Source organism: Nelumbo nucifera, chromosome 2 (assembly GCF_055504915.1).
Source record: "Nelumbo nucifera cultivar China Antique chromosome 2, China Antique-T2T, whole genome shotgun sequence".
NCBI lineage: Eukaryota > Viridiplantae > Streptophyta > Magnoliopsida > Proteales > Nelumbonaceae > Nelumbo > Nelumbo nucifera.
In genome coordinates, this window is record NC_142650.1 from 89,901,357 (window position 1) to 89,921,360 (window position 20,004).

Sequence of the window (20,004 nt, forward strand, 5' to 3'; positions counted from 1 at the left end):
AATGAGACCTGAAATAGTAGTGGGATCAAGAGGAATACCTGAATCCGTATCAACTGAATCTGGAGTCTCCAAGGGATCGACAGGAAGTGGTGTGAGTTCTGCTGTAGTAGAATCAACCGCCTTATGAAGTCTCTACCGTGAGTAATGCTGTGAGACGGAACGCAAAGGAGGTGGCAAGGTAGGTGATATCGGGTGGTGGTCAAGCACAGGAGTAGACACAGGGACTGGAACTGGGAGAGGGATAGACTGCTGACTTACTTCCCCAAAACACTCCCCCTGAGAAGGATTCCTTGAGAAGAAGTACGTAGATTCAAAAAAGGTAATGTCCATAGTAACATACCGGTTCCCAGAGACTGGATCATAACAACAATACCCTTTCTGATTCTCTGCATATCCAAGGAAGACACATTTTTTTGCCTTGGGATCAAGCTCCGAACGGTAAGAACCAAGGCTATGCGCAAAGCAGACACACCCAAACACCCTTAGAGGAATATGAAACATCTCCCCCCGAGGAAAAAGAAGGCTGAATGGAGTGCTAAATCCAAGTATACGAGAAGGCACCCTGTTAATATGATATATTGCCGTGAGAACTGCATCACCCCAAAAACGAACCGGAACTGTAGTTGTGATCATCATGCTTCTTGTCGTCTCAACAATGTGTCTGTTCTTCCTCTCTGCAACACCATTTTGCTGTGGATTGTAGGAGCAACTACTCTGATGGACAACACCATACTCCAAAAGATATGAGGTAAGATGCCTCTTAAAATATTCCCTAGCATTGTTAGATTTGAACATCTTTATTCTCGTTCCAAACTGTGTTAGTACCATCTGGTGGAATTGCCTCACCAAGGATGGTACTTCATCACGGGATTTCATCAGGTAAATCCAGGAATATCGAGAGAAATCATCCACAAATAGGAGAAAATAGCGATAGCCGCCCATAGAGGGAACATGATAAGGGCCCCACACATCCGAATGAATAACATTAAAAGGAGAATAACATCTTTTATTACTAGGTTTAAAAGAGTGTCTACAATGCTTTCCAAGTTCACAACCTTCACAATTCAAACTTGACAGACTCGTAGACAAACAGTTTTGGAAACAAAGAACTCAAAGAAGAAAAAGACAAATGACCCAGACGATTATGCCAAAGCATAATCTGATCCACAGATTTTGACTCACTGTCCCCGCAAACATGATTACTTTGGTGAAGAGGGAGAGCATCTAGGAGGTAGATTCCATTAACTTCACGACCACTCCCAATCGTCCTCTTGAATCCAGATCCTGCAAAATACAACGTCCAGGAGAAAAAATTACTGAGTAGTTCAAATTCTTAGTCAAACTACTAACAGATAATAAATTGGTGCTCAATCTAGGAACATGGAGGACAGAGGGTAAACAAATGGAATCATTAATCTTGACAGATCCCTTCCCAGCAATAGGAACATGGGATCCATCAGCTGTGGAGACCCTATCTCTGCCAGAACAGAGCTGGTGAGAGGAGAAAATAGTGGAGCAATGGATCATGTGCTCTGAGGCTCCAGAGTCTATAATCCAAGGAGATCTCTCCTTACCTGAAGCAGAAACATAGTTTGTAGTGACATGTGAACTACTTGTGTGGGCAAAGGAGGTAGAGTGAGCTCCACCTGTGCTACCTGTACCTTGTTGTCCGCTTGCGGCTGAACTGGAACTAGCTGTATCCCTTTGATTCAAAAGTAAACCCAAACCTTTCAAGCTCGGCCCTTACTGCAACAGCTGCAACGGACTCCAAAGCAGCTATAGTAGGGGGGTCGGAGTGTCACCAGTAACTGCCATGTGCGCATTTCCTTTCTTATTCTTCAATCTGGTCGGCACAAGATGTGGGTGAAGCTTCCAACAAGTATCTCTTGTATGCTTAGGCTTCTTACAGTAGTCACAGACCAAGTCCCTTTTGTCTTCCTTCTTGTTTTCATTGCCATTCTGTTTAGATTTCACAACACTTACCATAGTGGACTGATCAGAAATGAGATTCTTCATCATTACATCCCTCCTGCACTCCTCTCCTGACACAAAGGCATATGCTTGGGAGAGAGTGACACTGTCTCTGGAAAGAAGATGATGTCGTGCAATGTCATACTCAGGGTTAAGGCCAGCAAGGAATTCGAACACCCTATACTTCTCTAAGTGTCTTTGATAGGTAGTTGCATCCTTGGTGGTTTCCCAAGCAAAAGTCTCTAGATGGTCGATCTCCTGCCACATGGTCTTAAGGACTGAAAAATAGGCTGCAACAAATCTCTCTCCCTGCCTTGGAGCAATAATCTGATTCCTCAGTTGATAAGCCCTAGCAACATTCTCCCTTTGTGAATAGGTTTCTGCAACCCCATCCCATATCTCCTTAGCAGTATTTGCCCATAAAAAATTTTTACTTATATGTGGCAACATGGAATTACACAACCATGTCATTACCATATAATTTTCCTGCACCCACCGGGAGTTGCCAGTTTCAGGTTTCACCTCTTCACCAGTAATATATCCCAATTTTCCATGAGCCCCAATGGCCATCTTTGCAGATTGGGACCATTCCAAGTAGTTTGTACCATCCAACCTAACTGTAGTAATGGTCCCAGCTCCGAAGGGGTCTCCAGCACCTCCTCCCACAGGTCCCATTTCATTCCCGGGCTTATATTCAACTCTGTGTCCCTCCATGCTTCTTCAAAAGGGTATAGAAACAAATAAAAAATGCAGCAAGAACAAACAAGACACCTTCTGGAACCAACGACACTCTTTTGGTGTCTTGAACTTTCTTCCCACGAAAGATTCCTTTTCTGTGGGATGGGAGAAAAGAGAGAAAAAACAACCACCCTCTCTAGGAGCCTCCAAACCACGTGGGACTTGAATCACCCCTTATAAAAAACTCCAAGGAACCCTAAAAAAATAGGGTGCCACTACCTATGTCAAAATTGAAGAGTCCAACAAAAACAGGACTCTTCCCCTTTCTCTAGTTTTTCCTGATTCTGATGAGAAACCCTAGACCAGCTACAGGGCATACAGATCCATCAAGAAAATCCAAAAACTGGGCTTACCTGAGAGCTTCGATCAGCCTCTTAAATCTCCATGCAATCGGCCGATCTAGGGCTGCATGAGAGAATCACTTCCAGAACCTTCAACCTGCTCTGATACCAAGTAGAAACCACTATCTACTGATTCGGTCAAGCTTCTTGTGAAAGGAAGAGGGGAAAGTTGTAGACTTCAGCAATAGGAAGAGAAAGAGGAAGAAAAGGAGAAGAAGGTCAACTAGGATTGTGTATCATAACCCTAGCCGCCAGCCCCTCATTCTATTTATATTTAACTTAAATATGAGATATTACAAAGATGCCCTTAGTAGGGCGGCAACTCAAACTAAATAGTTACAACTCTTTTAAAAATAAAAACTAATGGGCCCAAGGCCCAACAACTTCTTAATTTAAAAGAAAATAAACTAAACACAAATCGGCCCATTCAACAACTTTAACTCACGGGTTTCGCAAGTGACTACTTCTGCTGTCACCCGACCTGCACGAGGCGCAATCCCTCCTTCATCAGCCCCCATTATTAAGGCCCCACCTCCTGCTTTCAAAAAGATGACCGACAAAGAGATGCAGCAGAAACGAGCGAAGTGTCTATGCTTCCGTTGCGACGAGAAATACAGCCCGGGACACCGTTGTGCTCAGAAATCACTTCAGGTTTTATGGGTTCAAGATGATGTGGAGGAAGTCACTTCTGATGCGTCTAATTTGGACTGCACTTCCGGGGACACTGAAATTGTTCTGGCTCCAGAATCAGCCACGCTTTGTGTTTCATCTCTTGTTGGGTTGTGTGCGGCAAATTCCCTTAAGGTGTGTGGACGCATTTTTTCACGCGAGGTGGTCATATTGGTAGACTCGGGTGCATCTCACAACTTTATCTCCGAAACCTTTGTTGAAGAATTGAAATTACCCCGCACCCCTACACACGAATTCGGGGTTCAGATGGGAAATGGTGATGAGGTAAGAACCTCAGGAGTCTGCCGTCAGGTTTGCCTCAACTTACCCGAATTAGATGTAATCGCTGATTTCTTTCCTTTAAAGTTGGGCTCTACAGATGTCATTCTTGGTTTTCCTTGGTTAGCATCCCTTGGGGACTCGGTGATGAATTGGGGCAACATGTCTATGAAGCTCAATTTGGGAGGTGTCCGGGTGAAGTTGCAGGGCGACCCTTCTCTCTGTTCTTCTCAGGTATCTTTGCATGCTATGATGCGTAACTTACAACATGAGGGACAAGGGGTATTGTTAGAATTAAAACAATTACAGATAGTGGAGTCTCCGTTGAACTCTGTCTTGCCTACATCCCCGCCCATTTCTGCGTTACTAGATGAGTACAAAGATGTTTTTGACATGCCTACGGGCTTACCCCCTACATGGGCTACGGAGCATGCTATTGTCTTGCAGGAGAGCACTTCTCCTATCTCTGTTCATCCTTACAGATATCCTCAATTCCAGAAAGATGAAAATGAACGTCTTGTCTCTGAGATGCTGGCTACAGGTATTATTCAGCCGAGTACAAGCCCCTCTCGAGCCTGGTCCTTTTAGTCAAGAAGAAAGATGCAAGTTGGCGTTTTTGTGTGGATTACAGAGCCCTTAACCGTGCTACGGTTCCGGATAAATTCCCCATTCCGGTTATTGAAGAACTTCTCGATGAGCTCCATGGTGCTTCTATTTTCAGCAAAATTGATCTTAAATCGGGCTACCACCAGATTCGGGTCCGCAGTGAGGGCATTCCCAAGACTGCATTTCTCACCCACGAGGGCCATTACGAATTCCTTGTAATGCCCTTTGGTCTCACCAATGCGCCCTCGACCTTCCAGTCATTAATGAATATTGTATTCCATGATTTCCTCCGTCGCTTTATTCTGGTATTTTTTTATGATATTCTGGTCTACAGTGCTTCCGAAGCTGCCCATTTGGATCACCTTCGACAGGTCTTCTCTGTGTTGTGTGCCCACCGTCTCTTTGCCAACTCAAAGAAATGCATCTTTGCTCAGCCTAGCATTGAGTACCTGGGTCATATTATTAGCACGACTGGTGTTTCTGCCGATCCTTCTAAAATCCAGGCCATGATTGACTGGCCTCAAACATCTTCACTTAAAGCTCTTCGCGGTTTTCTGGGACTGACAGGCTATTATCGCCGTTTTGTGCGTAACTATAGTAAAATAGCATGGCCATTGACGTAGCAGCTTAAAAAGGATGCTTTCTCATGGAATGCGGAGGCTGAGAATGCATTTCAGGAGTTGAAACGGGCTATGACGACCGTACCAGAGTTGGCCCTTCCAGATTTTTCCCAGCCCTTCTTGATCGAGACAGATGCATCCGGTGTAGGTCTTCTGGTGGTATTAATGCAGAATAATCGGCCTATAGCTTTTTATAGCCACAAGCTTAGCCCGTCTACACAATCGAAATCTGTCTACGAGTGGGAATTAATGGCCATTGTCTTTGCCATTAAAAAATGGCGCCCCTATCTTCTTAGAAGACGCTTTATTGTTCGAACCGACCAGCGTAGTCTCAAGTATCTGTTGGAGCAGCGGATTGTCGAAGGTGAGCATCATAAGTGGCTTCTTAAGCTTATGAATTATGACTTTGAGATTCAGTACAAACCGGGTGCCGATAATACCATGGTTGACACCCTATCTAGGGTTCCTGCTAAAATGCACTTAAGCTCTCTTACAGTACCTATTTGTCTTGATTTTGATGACCTTAAGGAGCAAGTTGATGTTGATCCTTTTCTGACCCACATCAAGCATGCCATACAGCATGATCCGGCTGCCTATCCCGCCTATTCTTTAGTTGGAGAACACCTACGTTATCATGGTAAACTGGTTCTGCCGGCTTCTCCATTTATTCCCCTCTTACTTAAGGAGTTTCATTCAGGAGTTGTGGGAGGTCACGCGGGTATCCGCCGAACATATAGGCGCATAGCAGCTGAATTTTACTGGCGGGGGATAAAGCGTAATGTCCAGGAGTTTGTACAGGCCTGCGATGTGTGTCAACGCAGTAAATATGAAGCCATGTCCCCTGTTGGCCTTTTACAACCTTTACCCGTACCTGAATAGATCTGGGAGGATATTTCTATGGACTTTATTGAGGCTCTTCCTAAATCAAGAGTGTTTGATACAATTATGGTGGTGGTCGATCGTCTCTCCAAGTATGCCCATTTTATCCCTCTCAGTCATCCTTTCTCAGCTCTCACGGTTGCTCAGGCCTTCCTGCACAACATAGTTCGCTTACATGGCATTCCCCGCTCAATTGTATCTGATCGTGATAAAGTCTTTATGAGCTTCTTCTGGCGCGAGCTTTTTACCCTGCAGGGTTCAGAATTGCGTCATAGTTCAGCTTACCATCCTCAGATAGATGGACAGTCGGAGGTGGTTAATCGTTGTTTGGAGACTTATTTGAGGTGCTTTGCAGCTGATTCCCCCTCCCGCTGGTCTTCTTGAATATCGTGGGCAGAATACAGCTATAATACCTCTTTTCACATTACTGCTGGCATGACACCTTTCAAGGTGGTTTATGGGCGCGATCCTCCTCCATTAATCCGCTATGAGCTTGGCTCTACGGCTAATGCTGATGTTGAAGCTATTCTCCTTCAGCGAGATGCTATACTTAGGGAGCTATGTGCTCATCTACACTGTTCACAACAAAAGATGAAAGACTCGGCTGATGTGCACCACCGTGATGTTAATTTTGAGGTTGGGGATTCGGTGTATGTGCGAGTGCGAACTTATCGCCAGCAGTCTCTAGCTCGCCGAGCCAATGACAAGCTTGCCCCTCGATTTTATGGACCATTTTCCATTGTGGAAAGTATTGGCGCTGTCGCTTATAAACTTCAACTTCCTCCAAAGGCAAGGATTCACCCTGTTTTTCACATCTCGCAACTCAAGAAGGCAATTGGCAATCATATCTCTTCTCCCGTGATTCCTTCCACTCTGTCAGCTGATATGGAAATGCTGGTGGAACCTGCAGCTGTTCGGGGGGTGCGTCCATCCACTATGCCTGGAGTTATTGGTTCGGAAGTTCTTATCCATTGGCAGGACCTGCCTGATTTTGAAGATTCATGGGAGCCTTTTGACTTACTTCGCGATCAATTTCCTCATTTCAACCTTGAGGACAAGGTTAAACTTTGGGCGGCGGGTAATAGTAGGCCCCCAATTAATTTTACGTATGCTAGGAAGGGGAAAGGTCAGCTTTCGGCCAAGGGGGGGAAATAATTGAACATGGGGGAACTTATGGCTGGAGGGAATAAGGAGAGTTTTGTGGCATTTATAGCTTGTCAGTTGAGAATAAGAAGAGTGTGGGGCATTTAGCATTTATAGCTTGTTAGTTGGGAATAAGAAGAGTGTGGGGCATTTATAATTCGGCCAGCTGGGCATGTATTATGGAAGGCAGTTATGCTGTAAGATGTGTATAAGAAGGGGCTTTGGGGGATGGAGGAGACGGACTTTTGCTGAGTAAAGAATTCTGTGAATGCTTGGGAGAGCCGGTGGTCTCTCGAAGAACCGACCCACTGTAAGTGATCTTCTTTTCTTCTGAATGACTACCAGTTCCCTGTTGATATTCTAGTGGTGTGGATTCTGCTGTGAGTCTGCAAATTGCGTGTCAAGTCTCTGGGACTCTTCAGCTTATTGAGAAAGCCCAAGCCCGACCCAAAAAAAGTTGGGCCTGGTGTTTTGGGCCCAAGACTGTGGGCCTAAGTTCATGTCCAAGCCTGACTAAGAGTGGATCGGACCAGGCCAGCCCGTTGGGCTACCTGGCCCATGAACAGGTCTGGTTATGACCAGTATACATATGAATGAAAGGGCAGGCACTCAGATCTAATATTCTTTCATCAATCTTCCTTACCTCTTCTACACTCTCTCTTCTATATTCTGAATCTCTTGCACTTTATTCTTTTATTTTTTTTCCTTGTTCTTGCAGCTTGAATTTCTTCTTGAATTAGAAAAGCAAATCAATCTATTACAACTAACTTTCATAGTTAGTTCCATTGATTTTAGTTAATTAATTTGAAATCTAGTTTCTAGTTATAGTTTCTTTATGTTCAAGTAATGTCCACAAGTTAAACTGAAAGTGTGAAACTTTAGCCCTAAAATCATTCAACTTCTTGAGTTGATCTTCTACTCATCTCTTTCTTTATCATTCATTTCCATCAAAATTTCATTTCTGAAATGCATTTCACTATAGATTCACTTTTTCTTGCAAGTTCATAGGAATCACCTTTTTTTTCAGATTTTTTGAAATTCTAGAAATCCTCCTACATGAGGTTTCTTCAATCTTCAATTAAATTCCAAAGGTGATGTTTTTATGAATATTTGAAGGATGAATTTGGATAAGCTTCCTGCAGCAACCTTGTCATGGGAAGCAGCAGAAAAAAGCTATAAGAGTGCCATATGATATCCAGTACAAGAAAGCAACTTTCTTGGGTAAATTAGGCCTAGCATAAGCATAGGATACAAAGGGTATTGAGCTGCCCCAACCTACTCACCAGCCCCAACATACAGACCCATCACAACCCTAAGGTAGGACTCAACCAGCAGCCTGCTGGCTGACCAGAGAAATTCGTTTTATCATAATTATATAACTTTGTGTTTCATATAATTTTTAGGGGTCTTTATAGATTCCTCCACCTCATAAATTTTTATAGCTATGTACAGCTGGGAACAGTGACAGGTGGGGGAATCTATCACAATACAAGGGTACTGTAGCATAGGTGGGGGTTTGGGATAATACATTCAGAAAACCAATAAAAATTTGCGAAGGGGAGCAAACCATAAATTTCCCTAATTTTTATGAAGTGATATATGAGAAAAACAATGTTTTTTAAAAAACAACCTGGAAATGGAACTGCTTTTCTCTTCAGGTGGTGGATCAGTAGTTCAAGCATCCAGGTCAAATTGGTCAACAGGTCAACCCATGACATCATAAATCAAATAATGCAGAAAAATGAGTGCCTCTAATATCATATATTCATAATATTAAACAAAAATAAGTGCTATAAATGAGAACTGTTATTAGTGATGGAAATAGTTAAAAATACAAAAAAAAACCAAATAAAAAGGACTTGTCTAACCGGTGGCAAGGTGGCTTGGGTCAAATGGTTCAGCGGTTCAATTGGGTAGATCTCTAAGTCATTGACAGAGTTTTTTTTTTTCTTTTTTGCAAGAAAACGGTTATAGGGCTAAATGAACCTGGAAACCTGGCCAGGTGATGGGTTGATTGGTTCAGTCTGACTTGCTCAATTTCACAGACAAATTAACAAAAGAAGAAACATGTTTTTTGGATAGATAACAGAAATTTTATTAATGAAAGTACGAAACATAACAAAGTACATTATAAGATTGTGTTGTACATATCATTACACTTCATGAGAGCATAGCCCCTGCTATCACTCACCGCAATAGATTCTTTTATAATTGAGCCCAAAAAACCTGATGCCTGACAAAAGATGATAAATGTTACATTTTATTGGGATAGGCATGTCTAACCAAGCCTTGAAATGTCAGGCCCAAATAACCCAGTCTGGACATGATTGGCCCTACAGCCAGGTTGCCTATTGCCACCCCTAAGTAATTTTTTGAAACAATAAAGCCAAAATTGGACCAAAATTCAGAAGCAAAAATAAAGGAAAGGATGCTTTGAACTTCAGCTCTAGCCACAAATTGTGTTGCTCGAAGATATGGCTGGGGATGAAAGCTGTGTGTGCAAAAGTGCTTTTGCTCTTTTGATGCAACCAGGTTTCTCCAAACTGAAAACTAGTAGAAGATTAAGGGACCATTTGATAACAACTGAAGTGACTGGACTGAATAACGTATTGCTTTGCCTTTGAAAAAGTTATTAAAAGAGGTTGTGAGATCCTTAATGGCTGAAAGGTATACAAAAATTTCATCAGAATTAAACCACTCAAAAACTAGGCCAAACAGGCTAGCCAAAGTTGGCTATCTAGCTAACCTGCAGATCTGAATCTACTCTTGGTTTTTCTCTCCAGTTTCTTCTTGGCCAACTTTGATAATGTCTTCCTATAACCATCTGCATCATCTTTTACTCCAAAAAGCACAAGATCTGAAGTAGGTTCAAATGCACACCAAAATTTTTTTTTGATCAAATGCAGACCAAATTTCCTTCATTCCAATTTTTTTATATTGATCTCTATAGTTTGATTTTAATTTCTGCACCATATCTTTGAAGACTAAGGCTGTCCTACATCACTGTGGCTTTACATAAGACTACAAGTGACCAAAATACCCTCTAGCTATTCATTATTGTGTCATAGTCATGCCCTGATAAAATTGTTTGATCATTTGCAGGCTTAAATCAAAGAAAACAGGTTTTCTTTGGGCTTTAAGGATGCAAACAATCCAGATAATGTTGGAAGACAAATGTAATAGTAATACAGAACAACTCAAGGAAATACACATGAATAAGATATGAATATGGAGAAAATATAAGGATGCAAAGACTCTGGACAAAATAAGAAGAAAATGGAAAAAAAATTGAAAGTGGATAGACTTGAATATCCAAAAATATATTTCATGGCTACCTGCTGTTCAATGACATGTATATGTTCAAGGAACTGAGAAAATATTATCACTTTCTCAGGAAGTAACTTGTAAGACTCAACATTTGTTTTGCTGTAATCCTCTTGATTAAGGAACACATTCCAGCGTCTTTTCTGAGGGAGCAAAGGAAGTGAATGAGAGAGCTCTACATCTTCCTCCTTATCTGTAGAGCATCCTATTTTTTTATTGGCCTCCTGCAATTCTTTCAACCTTTCCACAAGATAAGCAACTTTGCTGCTTGATGTTGCGTGCCAATCAGGATCCCAGTTATCCTGTATATTTCAGCAAGTAATATGTGGATGAAAGTTAAAGACACAAAGGAAGAGGAAGGGATAGATGAAACTTAATGGATCTTTAGAGGGGAAAAAAATCCTGCCTGTTTGTAAGAAGGTTGTAACTCAATAAGATCTTTGGGAACAGGCCATTTTGGATTAGGATTTTCAGGACGAGTTAATATTTCAGGACTCTGCATCTCATAAGAGTAACCACAACCGGGGGAAGTGCACCTTTCACTATCCAATGCGATACAGTCAAGGCATAGAAGATGCCTACAAGGTGTAATAATAGGAAGGCGGCACCACTCTTTGCACCTAAAGATATATATAAGGAAAAGAAAGCAATAATTAACTTTCATATCATATGACAGGATACATATGAACATGAAACACAAATGCCAAATGATACCTGAAACAGTTACCACCATTAAGGAGATAATTTCTAATCACAACATACTCTTCTGAATCACGATCAAGACCCTGTTCCACTAAAATATCCATGGTTTCCTGAATATCCTGACCGGCATCTGTTACTTTAATATGTCCAGCCACACAGCATGATAGCCTCACGTTTCTGATTGTGGTGCTGCGGAACTTCCACTGTTTTGGGTTCAAGAGGCTCTCCACATGAGAAGGATCATTCCAATCAGCCATTAAAATATTGCGGCGAACAGTGACTACCAATTCATTGTAACTTCTTGCATGTTGCTCAGTGAAATCAACAAAAGTCACTTTCTTGATGCAAGGAGGAATTGTTTGCAAATCTTTCTTTCTGGCACTAATCATGCACCTTTGAAGTAGCTGCAGCAGATGCAAACGGCCTTCTTCCATTTCTGCCTCAAATGGCCTAAGAATGCCAGCCTCCCATGACTTCTGGTTCTGTCCATATGCTTCCTCATGGAGAAACTTAAGCATGGGTTGAAGATGTGATACTTGACTGTTGGGTGTATTTGGAGTTGGTGTTCCAGTTAATATCCATCGATTTGAAGCTGTTAATGAAATAGCCATTTGCAATTTGTTTGTCAAGCTAAGACTTGAACCAAGGGTGTGTCCTTCATCTAGCATTATTCTAAGCCAATGCACTTGCACTAATACACTCTTCTTACGGGGACCCCATTCTGCACTTAAGCGATTAAAGGTGGTTATGACAATATCATAGTCCCATGCCAGACTATGTGCACTGGGCTTTCTCTGATCAGTCCAGACATAGATGCGCAGATGTCCTGGTTTGACATGCTTTTGGATTTGTGCCTTCCAATGATCTACTAAATTTGCTGGGACAACAATAAGAGTTGCTCTTGACAAATATAACCTGAATATATCTAATGGTTTGGTGAGAGCAATTCGAAGTGCTGCCAAATCAAAAGCCAAATTGACAAGCCTGCATGGGTAATACCATCGAACAATACCCTTTTCAACTCTCTTTATCAGACCAAAGGATTGAAATATTTTATGGTATCCATTGGCATCAACGTCAGAAACCATACGTGTATCCAAGACAGGACGCATCAAGCCAGTTGTTTCCATTTCTAAGAGTTTGTCCTGAGAAAGTTTAGATAACCAAGTTAAAGCCTTTCTTGTCTCAGAATTTATCAATGGATAATGATCTTTAAGCACACTTGTGAAAAACAACACATTTTGCTCCTTTCCTCCTCGGGTTCCTTTAGTGTAAAACCCTGGTAAATATGTTATAGACCGGTTATAGTCATGAGATTCCTCTGGAATGGCACAACTTTGATGTAGTGGATCAGTGTTCATGCTACAAAACCATGCTGCAGTAGCATCTGGTATACTTTTGTCTGAAAGTTTTCGCCACTTGTGACACACATCACACTGAACCCAAGTTTCACTATACTCAGAGTGTTCAATACTAGCTTTCTTAAGATTCTTAGAACGGTTTGACAATTTGGATGGCATAGCTCGCTTTTCCAGAGAGATATTTCTTGAGCCAATGGAAGCATGTCTCCTTTTTATTCCATCATTTCTAACCCTGCTGTGTTTTGGAAGGCCTGAAGCTCCTTCATATTGATTTAGAAGATTTCTCTTTACACGACTCAAACTCCTTGTGCATCTAAGGACATGTGCCGCTGGCAAAGAGTGTGCAGCTGTGGAAGATGTAATTTCCAATTTGCTAGGACAGGAAACAGTAGACCTTCCATACAGCGCATCAGAGACCGGTAATCTTGATCTCTTTGATGAGGATTTGGAATTTGTTGCTGAAATAAACTTATCTGTACAGATTTGTCCTCTTCGTCCATTCTGACCTACAATCCTTTTCCATGATGACATGAAATTACCAGGTGAGAAATGACCAGAACTAAGCTCATAATAGCCACATTTCAGGTCAGGATTATGCATACACCATGTTACTTCTACCCCATCTGGTGGGTCTGCTAGTGTTCTTTGTGTCTTCAGAATTAGTGAAAGAGCAGTTATAGTCTTACCTAAGCCTGGTTCATCACAAAACATACCCCCACGGAAATCCCTGATGGTTGGAGCAACTCCAGTTGCTATTTCACCAGTAACAGCATTCACATAAAAATGGAATCCATCATCAGTTGAGAAATCCATATACAAAGGATGTGCCAAGACTTCAGCATTGTGTTCACGTTGTAACATCCATTCAACTGCTGCCTGCTGATGAGGAAAAAGTTTGAGCTTCATACATGGCATGATTGAAGCAGCTAAGGACCTTAGATGTCGGCAAGTGGCTGCAATCCTAACAAGATCCATTGGTCCAAGTGCAGTTAGGATATTAATCAACACATCATCTGAGACATCCCAAATGCCTGAACTAGGAGATGCATCTGCCGGTTTTATTCTTGTTGAATAAACCTTTCCCTCCTTTGTTATACCGGGTAAGCTCTTAAAAATTTCATGAAGCTCAAACCTCCTTTTCTTAGAAGATCCAAGCTCATCATAATGCATATTACATCCGAAAACATGACAATCTGAAAGGTTCCAAATTCTCCCATCATCCACATAAGTAAATTTACACTGATTTCCATCACTGGCGAGCATGAAGTTTCTCTGTTCCCAGTCACAACTGCAGAGACATATATATGTTTTCATTAAGGCAGGCAAAGAATTATGAGGTCCAATATATATAAATCAAGAAATGATTGAAGTACAGTTTGAAACATAGAGTGACAGTATGCTGAAGTTAATTACTAGCATTATCTTCTCACTTTTTGGCTGCAGGTGGTACCATCCTTGAGTAGTGGGAGACCTGTTCAAGGACACTTTTTCTTCCTCCACCCAAGAGGAGGGGAAAGTTTTTCTAGAGACGCACTAGGGAAGCTGTGATCTAGACTGTCTGGGAATGAAAAAACGTTAGAATCTTTCTAGACAAGCAATGGACAAAAGAAGCACTCATTACGAATATATCCATAAAGTTGCACATTGGGCAAAAACTTAGGCAGTATTCAATCTCTATTGCACTAATGACATAATCAGGAAATAGCAAGGTATGGAAAGTTCATCATTGGCAAGGACTGCGGTTCATTTGGAATGGACTCCACCAGGTTATGATTTCATCAAGTTGAACTTTGATGGTTTCTAATTAAGCAATTCAGGCAAATTAGGAATAGGTAGAATGTTTAAGAACTGCCAAGGCAATGAATTGGCTTTATTTTTAGAACCAATAGGGTAATGGTGCCTCTACAAGAGCTGAGTCACTTGCAGTCTTACAAGGGCTAAGAATAGCCAAACACTCAATTACAGAAATCTAGTTCAGTGTTGCTTGGACACCCCAGTCTGAAAAAGGCTTACAGATCAACACATCGACTCAGTGTTGCTCGCCAAAATCCATGTCCAACTCAATGGCTGTACAAATCTAACGAATTTACTGAAATGCCCACCACATTGACTTGTTAAAAATATGAAACATAACTTTTTTTTGGATAAATAATATGAATCGTAACTTTGAAAACCTTTATTTTAAGGTTTGACTGTTCCTAGCTTATTTTCCTCAGTACTCTATTGTTAAATGGATGAATGCAAAGTTTTCATTTTCATAATTCATTAATGTGGGACCTTGAATGTCAACTTGCACGCCCAACTAGTTAAACTTGATTGTTCATTTCAACCAAATGCTGACAGCTGATACCTCTTTCTCACTTTTAAGATAAATAAAATAATCACCATCATCATCCATGTCTTTCTCAATAATTTCTGCCCATTAGATTTTGTAATAAGAAATTAAGGATATAAATTTTTGTTTTTCACTTTCAAGTTTCAATATACTAAAGAAAATTGTCAATTGTAAATTGTAACTAACTATTTAAGTTGCCATGGTTATACAGTTCCATAATGATGAATAATTAAAAATCATAATATTTAATATACAACAAAATATTATTTGTATGAGACATGTCCACAAGTCCTACCTTTTTAGACTTGCCAAGTCAGACTCCTGGACATTTTGTAAAGGCCATTTACTCTTTCTCCTGCATGCCTTCTGTCAAGTCCCTTCTTGAGAGCTGGAAAGTTAAAGGTATGAGCAAAAAGGGTAGGATCTTGTGGAATGCAATTCCTTTGGCAGTCCAGTGGTCCATTTGGTGGGAGAGAAATAGAAGGATCTTTGATCAAAAGCAGCTCCAAGTAGAAAAGGTGATAAATTCAGTTGTAGATGATCTCAGAGGGTGGCCGAGTACAAATATGCTGTACAAAGGGGATGTGTCCCGTGCTTGTTTAATGGTTAATTTTTTTTAGGGTTTCTAAGGTTGTTCTTTTGTACAGCCTTTGTACAGTGAACTCCTTCTGTATCCATCTTTTGTTTAATAAAATTTTACTTTACCTCTTCAAAAATTATAAAAAAAAACATGTTGGATTATGATTCCCATGTTTGAGTCCATACAACACTGATCTAGTTTTGGAGGAGATTCCAAAGTGGCTGTGGGATAGTTAAAGCTCAACAAGGATGGTTCATGGTGGTATAGACACGTTATGAGAAAAATACTGCAACCAATAGGAGGAATGAGAATCAATTTTCACTGGATAAACAGCCTAGAGACACTTCAGCTAGGCAAGGAGTCCACAGAAATCAATTGCACTGGGGTGGGATATATGCTTGTAGGGACACTGGAAATATATAAGGGTAGATCAGGTCTGTCAATGGGTCGAGTCTGCTTCAGGACAGGTGTACCAGTCCCGAACCAATTACTAATTGGAACAAAATCATAAACCCAGAACCATCCCGATTATTAATTGGGATAATCAGGTCTGACCCAATTATACTGACATAATCAAGTGTTTTTAACCAAAATTATCTTATATGTTATCTATTGAATTTATAACTGGGTGGCAGTTTAGAGATCAAAAAAAGACTCTTGATCTTTACTGTGTCAGCCCTAGTTCTTCTACACTCTCTCCCAATTCTTTCTTTTCGAGACTGAGATTTAGAGGACTGATTTCTGCTCTCTTTTCTCTCTTTATTTTCTCTTTCTATTCAGTTTGAATATGCATAATTTTCTTGTACATTGTATCTCTTATCTATTCTTTTATTCAATTAATAAATCCGTTTCGGTTACCAATCAAAAAACAGGAGCCTCCCATCAGTCTTGGACACCTATAGCTAAGAACCTTTTCAATCAAAATAAATAAGAGTTGAGACAATGGACCCCCTTGTCTTCAAGCCCTATAGTTTACAAAGGAGTTAACTGAATGGAATAGTGGGCACAGCCCTCAATCTCCCTCTAATACAACATTTACAGTACTAATTACAATATCATTTCCACTTCCGTATTTAATTTTTTGTGAATTCTCAGTTTTTTTTTTTTTTTGATAAATAGCAATGAATTTCATTAAGATTAAAGAAGAAGCATACATACAAACAGAGGGAGGTAAGCTATCTTAACACCCCTGCAATCAACAAAACAAATTACAATATTAGGAATGAGCCCAAAACAAAGAGTCCCTAATCACCCCTTGATTGCCAGCCATTTTCTCTAATTACCAGAAATAGCATAGTTCCTTGTTCCCTCTTTTTAACCATATTTAACTATATTAGTTCCAACCAATCCCATCCTATCTACTTGGTCTTATTTGGTTCTACACCACTGGATTAGAAAATTATGTAGTCAACTTAGGCAACTTTCCTTTAGACTGTGCCAGGTTTGAAAGAAAATAAAAGGGCAGCCCAGTGCATGAGGCTCCTGCCAATGTGGGTTCTGGGGGGGGACAGATGTACGCAGCCTTACCCCTGCACATATAGAGAGGCTATTTCCAAGATTTAAACCCTGGTCACCCAGGTCGCAATGGAGCAACCCAACTGTTGCGCTAAGCTGCCAAGGCCCACCCTCTGGTTTGACAGAAAATAGGAGAGCTAATTCTTTTTTGTTTTTTTTTTTTTTTTTGATAAATGTCAATTCATTCTTAAAATGGGAGAAGCTCTGTTTACATATTTCTAAAATCATGAATCTATATCTGCTCTAGTGCAATAATGCCAAAGTGTTTTATATGCACCCCCTATAACTTTATATCTATTATTGGCAAAAGAAGTCAATTAAATCCAGCAAATAATAAGGTTGCCCCAAGTGTTTAGGCAACCTCCATTTTCTAGGATAGCACTAAGAAATTAACCAAAATGTCAACTTATTTTCTACCATATGGAAACATTACCAAGTTCCAGTACAGGACATAGAAGCTCCATCTCAATCTGAAAGAATAAAAGAGGTAAAGGTGGGGGTTTTCCCTCCATATGTAGAACCGCCAGAATAAATACAATGTACAAGACACAAATGGAAATAACCTAACCCGCAAACAACAAACTCTATGTCCAAAAGCATCAATTTATAACAAAAGGATGAAGTTTTATACCTCAAGTGCCTGAACAGAGCAGCTGCCGTTGACCCTGATCTGGGGAACTGCCAACCTGACCATAACGCTATTGGCAAATACACATCAAGCAACACAACAGCCCTTGCTTCCCCACTGTTACGAACCACACTCTTAACTACTCTGGCGACAATTTCCAAACACTTATTCACTGTCAAAGCGTGAAGCTGACGGACCACGCTCATGCTACCATGAACAAGTCCAATTACCCGCCTCTTCTTCCTTGAAGACCCACACTCACTCGCAATAACCTTGCGCTTCCCAGAATCGGGGGTCAAAATCCCACAATTGATCTCAGAATTCTCTTTCGAATCTACTATATCCAATGCCGGATTTCCACCGCATTGAATTAACGATAACACTGTACCATCTTCGCAGCGAAAACCCACAGCGGACCCTTCTCCGAAGATGTAGCAACGCGTCCCAATAGCTAGCTCTTTGGATTGGTCGTTCTGTTCATGCTGGTTAGGTGAATTCACAGAAAGAACAGCACAGACGAAACCACAGAGCTTGTGCTGCTGAAGAACCTCTTCTTCTGGAGAGCCTTCCATTGTCGAACTGGAAACCTAGTACTCAGGATTCGAAGTTGTTCTTCTAATCCATCCAAAACAGATGGAGAGAGAGAGAGAGAGGTGACCAAATTGCAGAGAAAAAAAAAGCGATAACGGTGGGAGCCCGGGAGCCGGGAGGTGTAATCGTCTATTTCCAATAAAATGGATCGGGTGGGTGGGACCCATCCATCACAGTAAAGCTGTAAAGGCACTTCTATGAGAATTGAGATTCACGATCAACGGTTATTAAACATGTCCGATCACATTCATTGAAGTAGATCCAATTCATTGATGAGAGGGATCAGGAATCTAATCTATACTAAAAGTAGGTGCGAACGAGAACAACTTATCCCCGCCATCTCTTGATTCTCTTCTCGAGCGACCGAAGTCGGAAGAGTACACAGCGACAGAGATCCACCGGAGTGACGGCCGACGGGGAAGCGGAGGTGATTTTGATTATTTCCGGCGACCTTGCGCATTCTGCCTCTGGATCGAACATGTCAAATCATTCTATCTCAGGGACCGCCAAGGAAGAAGAAATTCCATCCCAATTCCCAAGAATTGTGGTTCAATTCAACAAGCTCAGTGCCTTGGAGAATAATACAAGCCTACAAGGTTTTGGAGATTTTGTTCCTCGATTCACAGAGATGGACGAGCGGGCGGGCGGACGGGCGGGCGGACGGGCGGGCAGCAGCACCGAAGACTCCTTGGGAGGGCCACGGGCGACCTCTAGAGATCCTTATCGGAAATTGGGATTGTTCCTCACCGAGCGTTCTTCACACCGACCTCACAGACATCCCCGTGAATAATAAATTCAACAACGGGAGATGTTCCCAATGTGCGGTCAGTACAGGTTATGAGAACACTCTGTGAGTTCGCCTTACCGCCAATTCCCTCCGTGCATTGGGAATATCTCACCATTTTCTTGTGCCGGAAAGAGTGGATAGTGGGCTGCCAGTGTGACGCGATATGTGTGCAACCGAACCCGTCTCCTTAGTGTGAACTGCAAGGCTAATTATTTTGAGTTTCGACTTTGGGAATAAAACTGAGGATAGATTTCATATTACTACCCTTATCTTGAGGCAGTGATACTTTAGCCCCAAACTTTCACTTGCAATTAAAACTCCCTCAATTTTCAAATGGTAACACTTTGTCCCCTCTTTGTTATCGACTTCCGAGATTGTCATCCAGAGGATAATATTTGGCATGTAAGAGAAAGGACAAAATGGTCGCACAAATTAAGGAAGTAATAATTTGGAGATTAGAAATATTTAACAAGCATGTAACAACCGCATAAGAATCTTTTTTGAATATTTTTATTGAATGTTGTATTTCTAATTTTTTACATGCAAAATAGTAAAAAAAAAAAATTTAGTTATCAAGCTTCAAAGGTTAGAAAAATTTTTTACATGTAACAACTACCTGGTGGTGCTCCCTAGTGGCGAACTCCCTGGTGGCGAATTTCCTGGGGGCATCCATATTTGCAAAATGTTTTAATCGCAGTATCCATTTGAGTAGAGTGTGACATGGTACTTTGTAGTTAAGGAAGAGGTCTTTCCCTTTTAGCAGTACTTTGATGATTATGGGCTAAAAGGTTAAGTGTAAGAGACCATTACAAGGCTGATTATTTGATGGGCTTCATCTAACATAAATCTATTATCCTTGAGTTTTCATAAGGTGGTTGAATCCAATGATCATTTATATGTAAATGTTGGGCCCAACTAAACTCAAGCTGATTGGG

The 20,004-nt window shown here is 41.1% G+C and overlaps 1 protein-coding gene across 3 annotated transcripts in view; it reads right to left on the reverse strand.

Moving 5' to 3' along the window:
• Window positions 1-19,512, reverse strand: part of LOC104606027 (F-box protein At3g54460-like) — a 36,457-nt gene extending 16,945 nt beyond the window's left edge. The window contains exons 1-5 of one of the 3 annotated variants that reach the window (XM_019199229.2): window positions 17,695-17,835; window positions 14,064-14,191; window positions 11,285-13,921; window positions 10,977-11,190; window positions 10,582-10,872 (exon numbers count right to left, since the gene is read on the reverse strand). In XM_019199229.2, the coding sequence (XP_019054774.1) occupies window positions 10,582-10,872; window positions 10,977-11,190; window positions 11,285-13,921; window positions 14,064-14,086 (3,165 nt within the window). In that variant the 5' untranslated portion in view covers window positions 14,087-14,191; window positions 17,695-17,835. Of the gene's footprint in view, window positions 1-10,581; window positions 10,873-10,976; window positions 11,191-11,284; window positions 13,922-14,063; window positions 14,192-15,263; window positions 17,215-17,694 lie in introns of those variants that run through there. The other 2 variants (XM_010271032.3, XM_010271034.3) reach the window with 2 other exon arrangements.
• Between the last annotated feature and the right edge of the window lie 492 nt (window positions 19,513-20,004).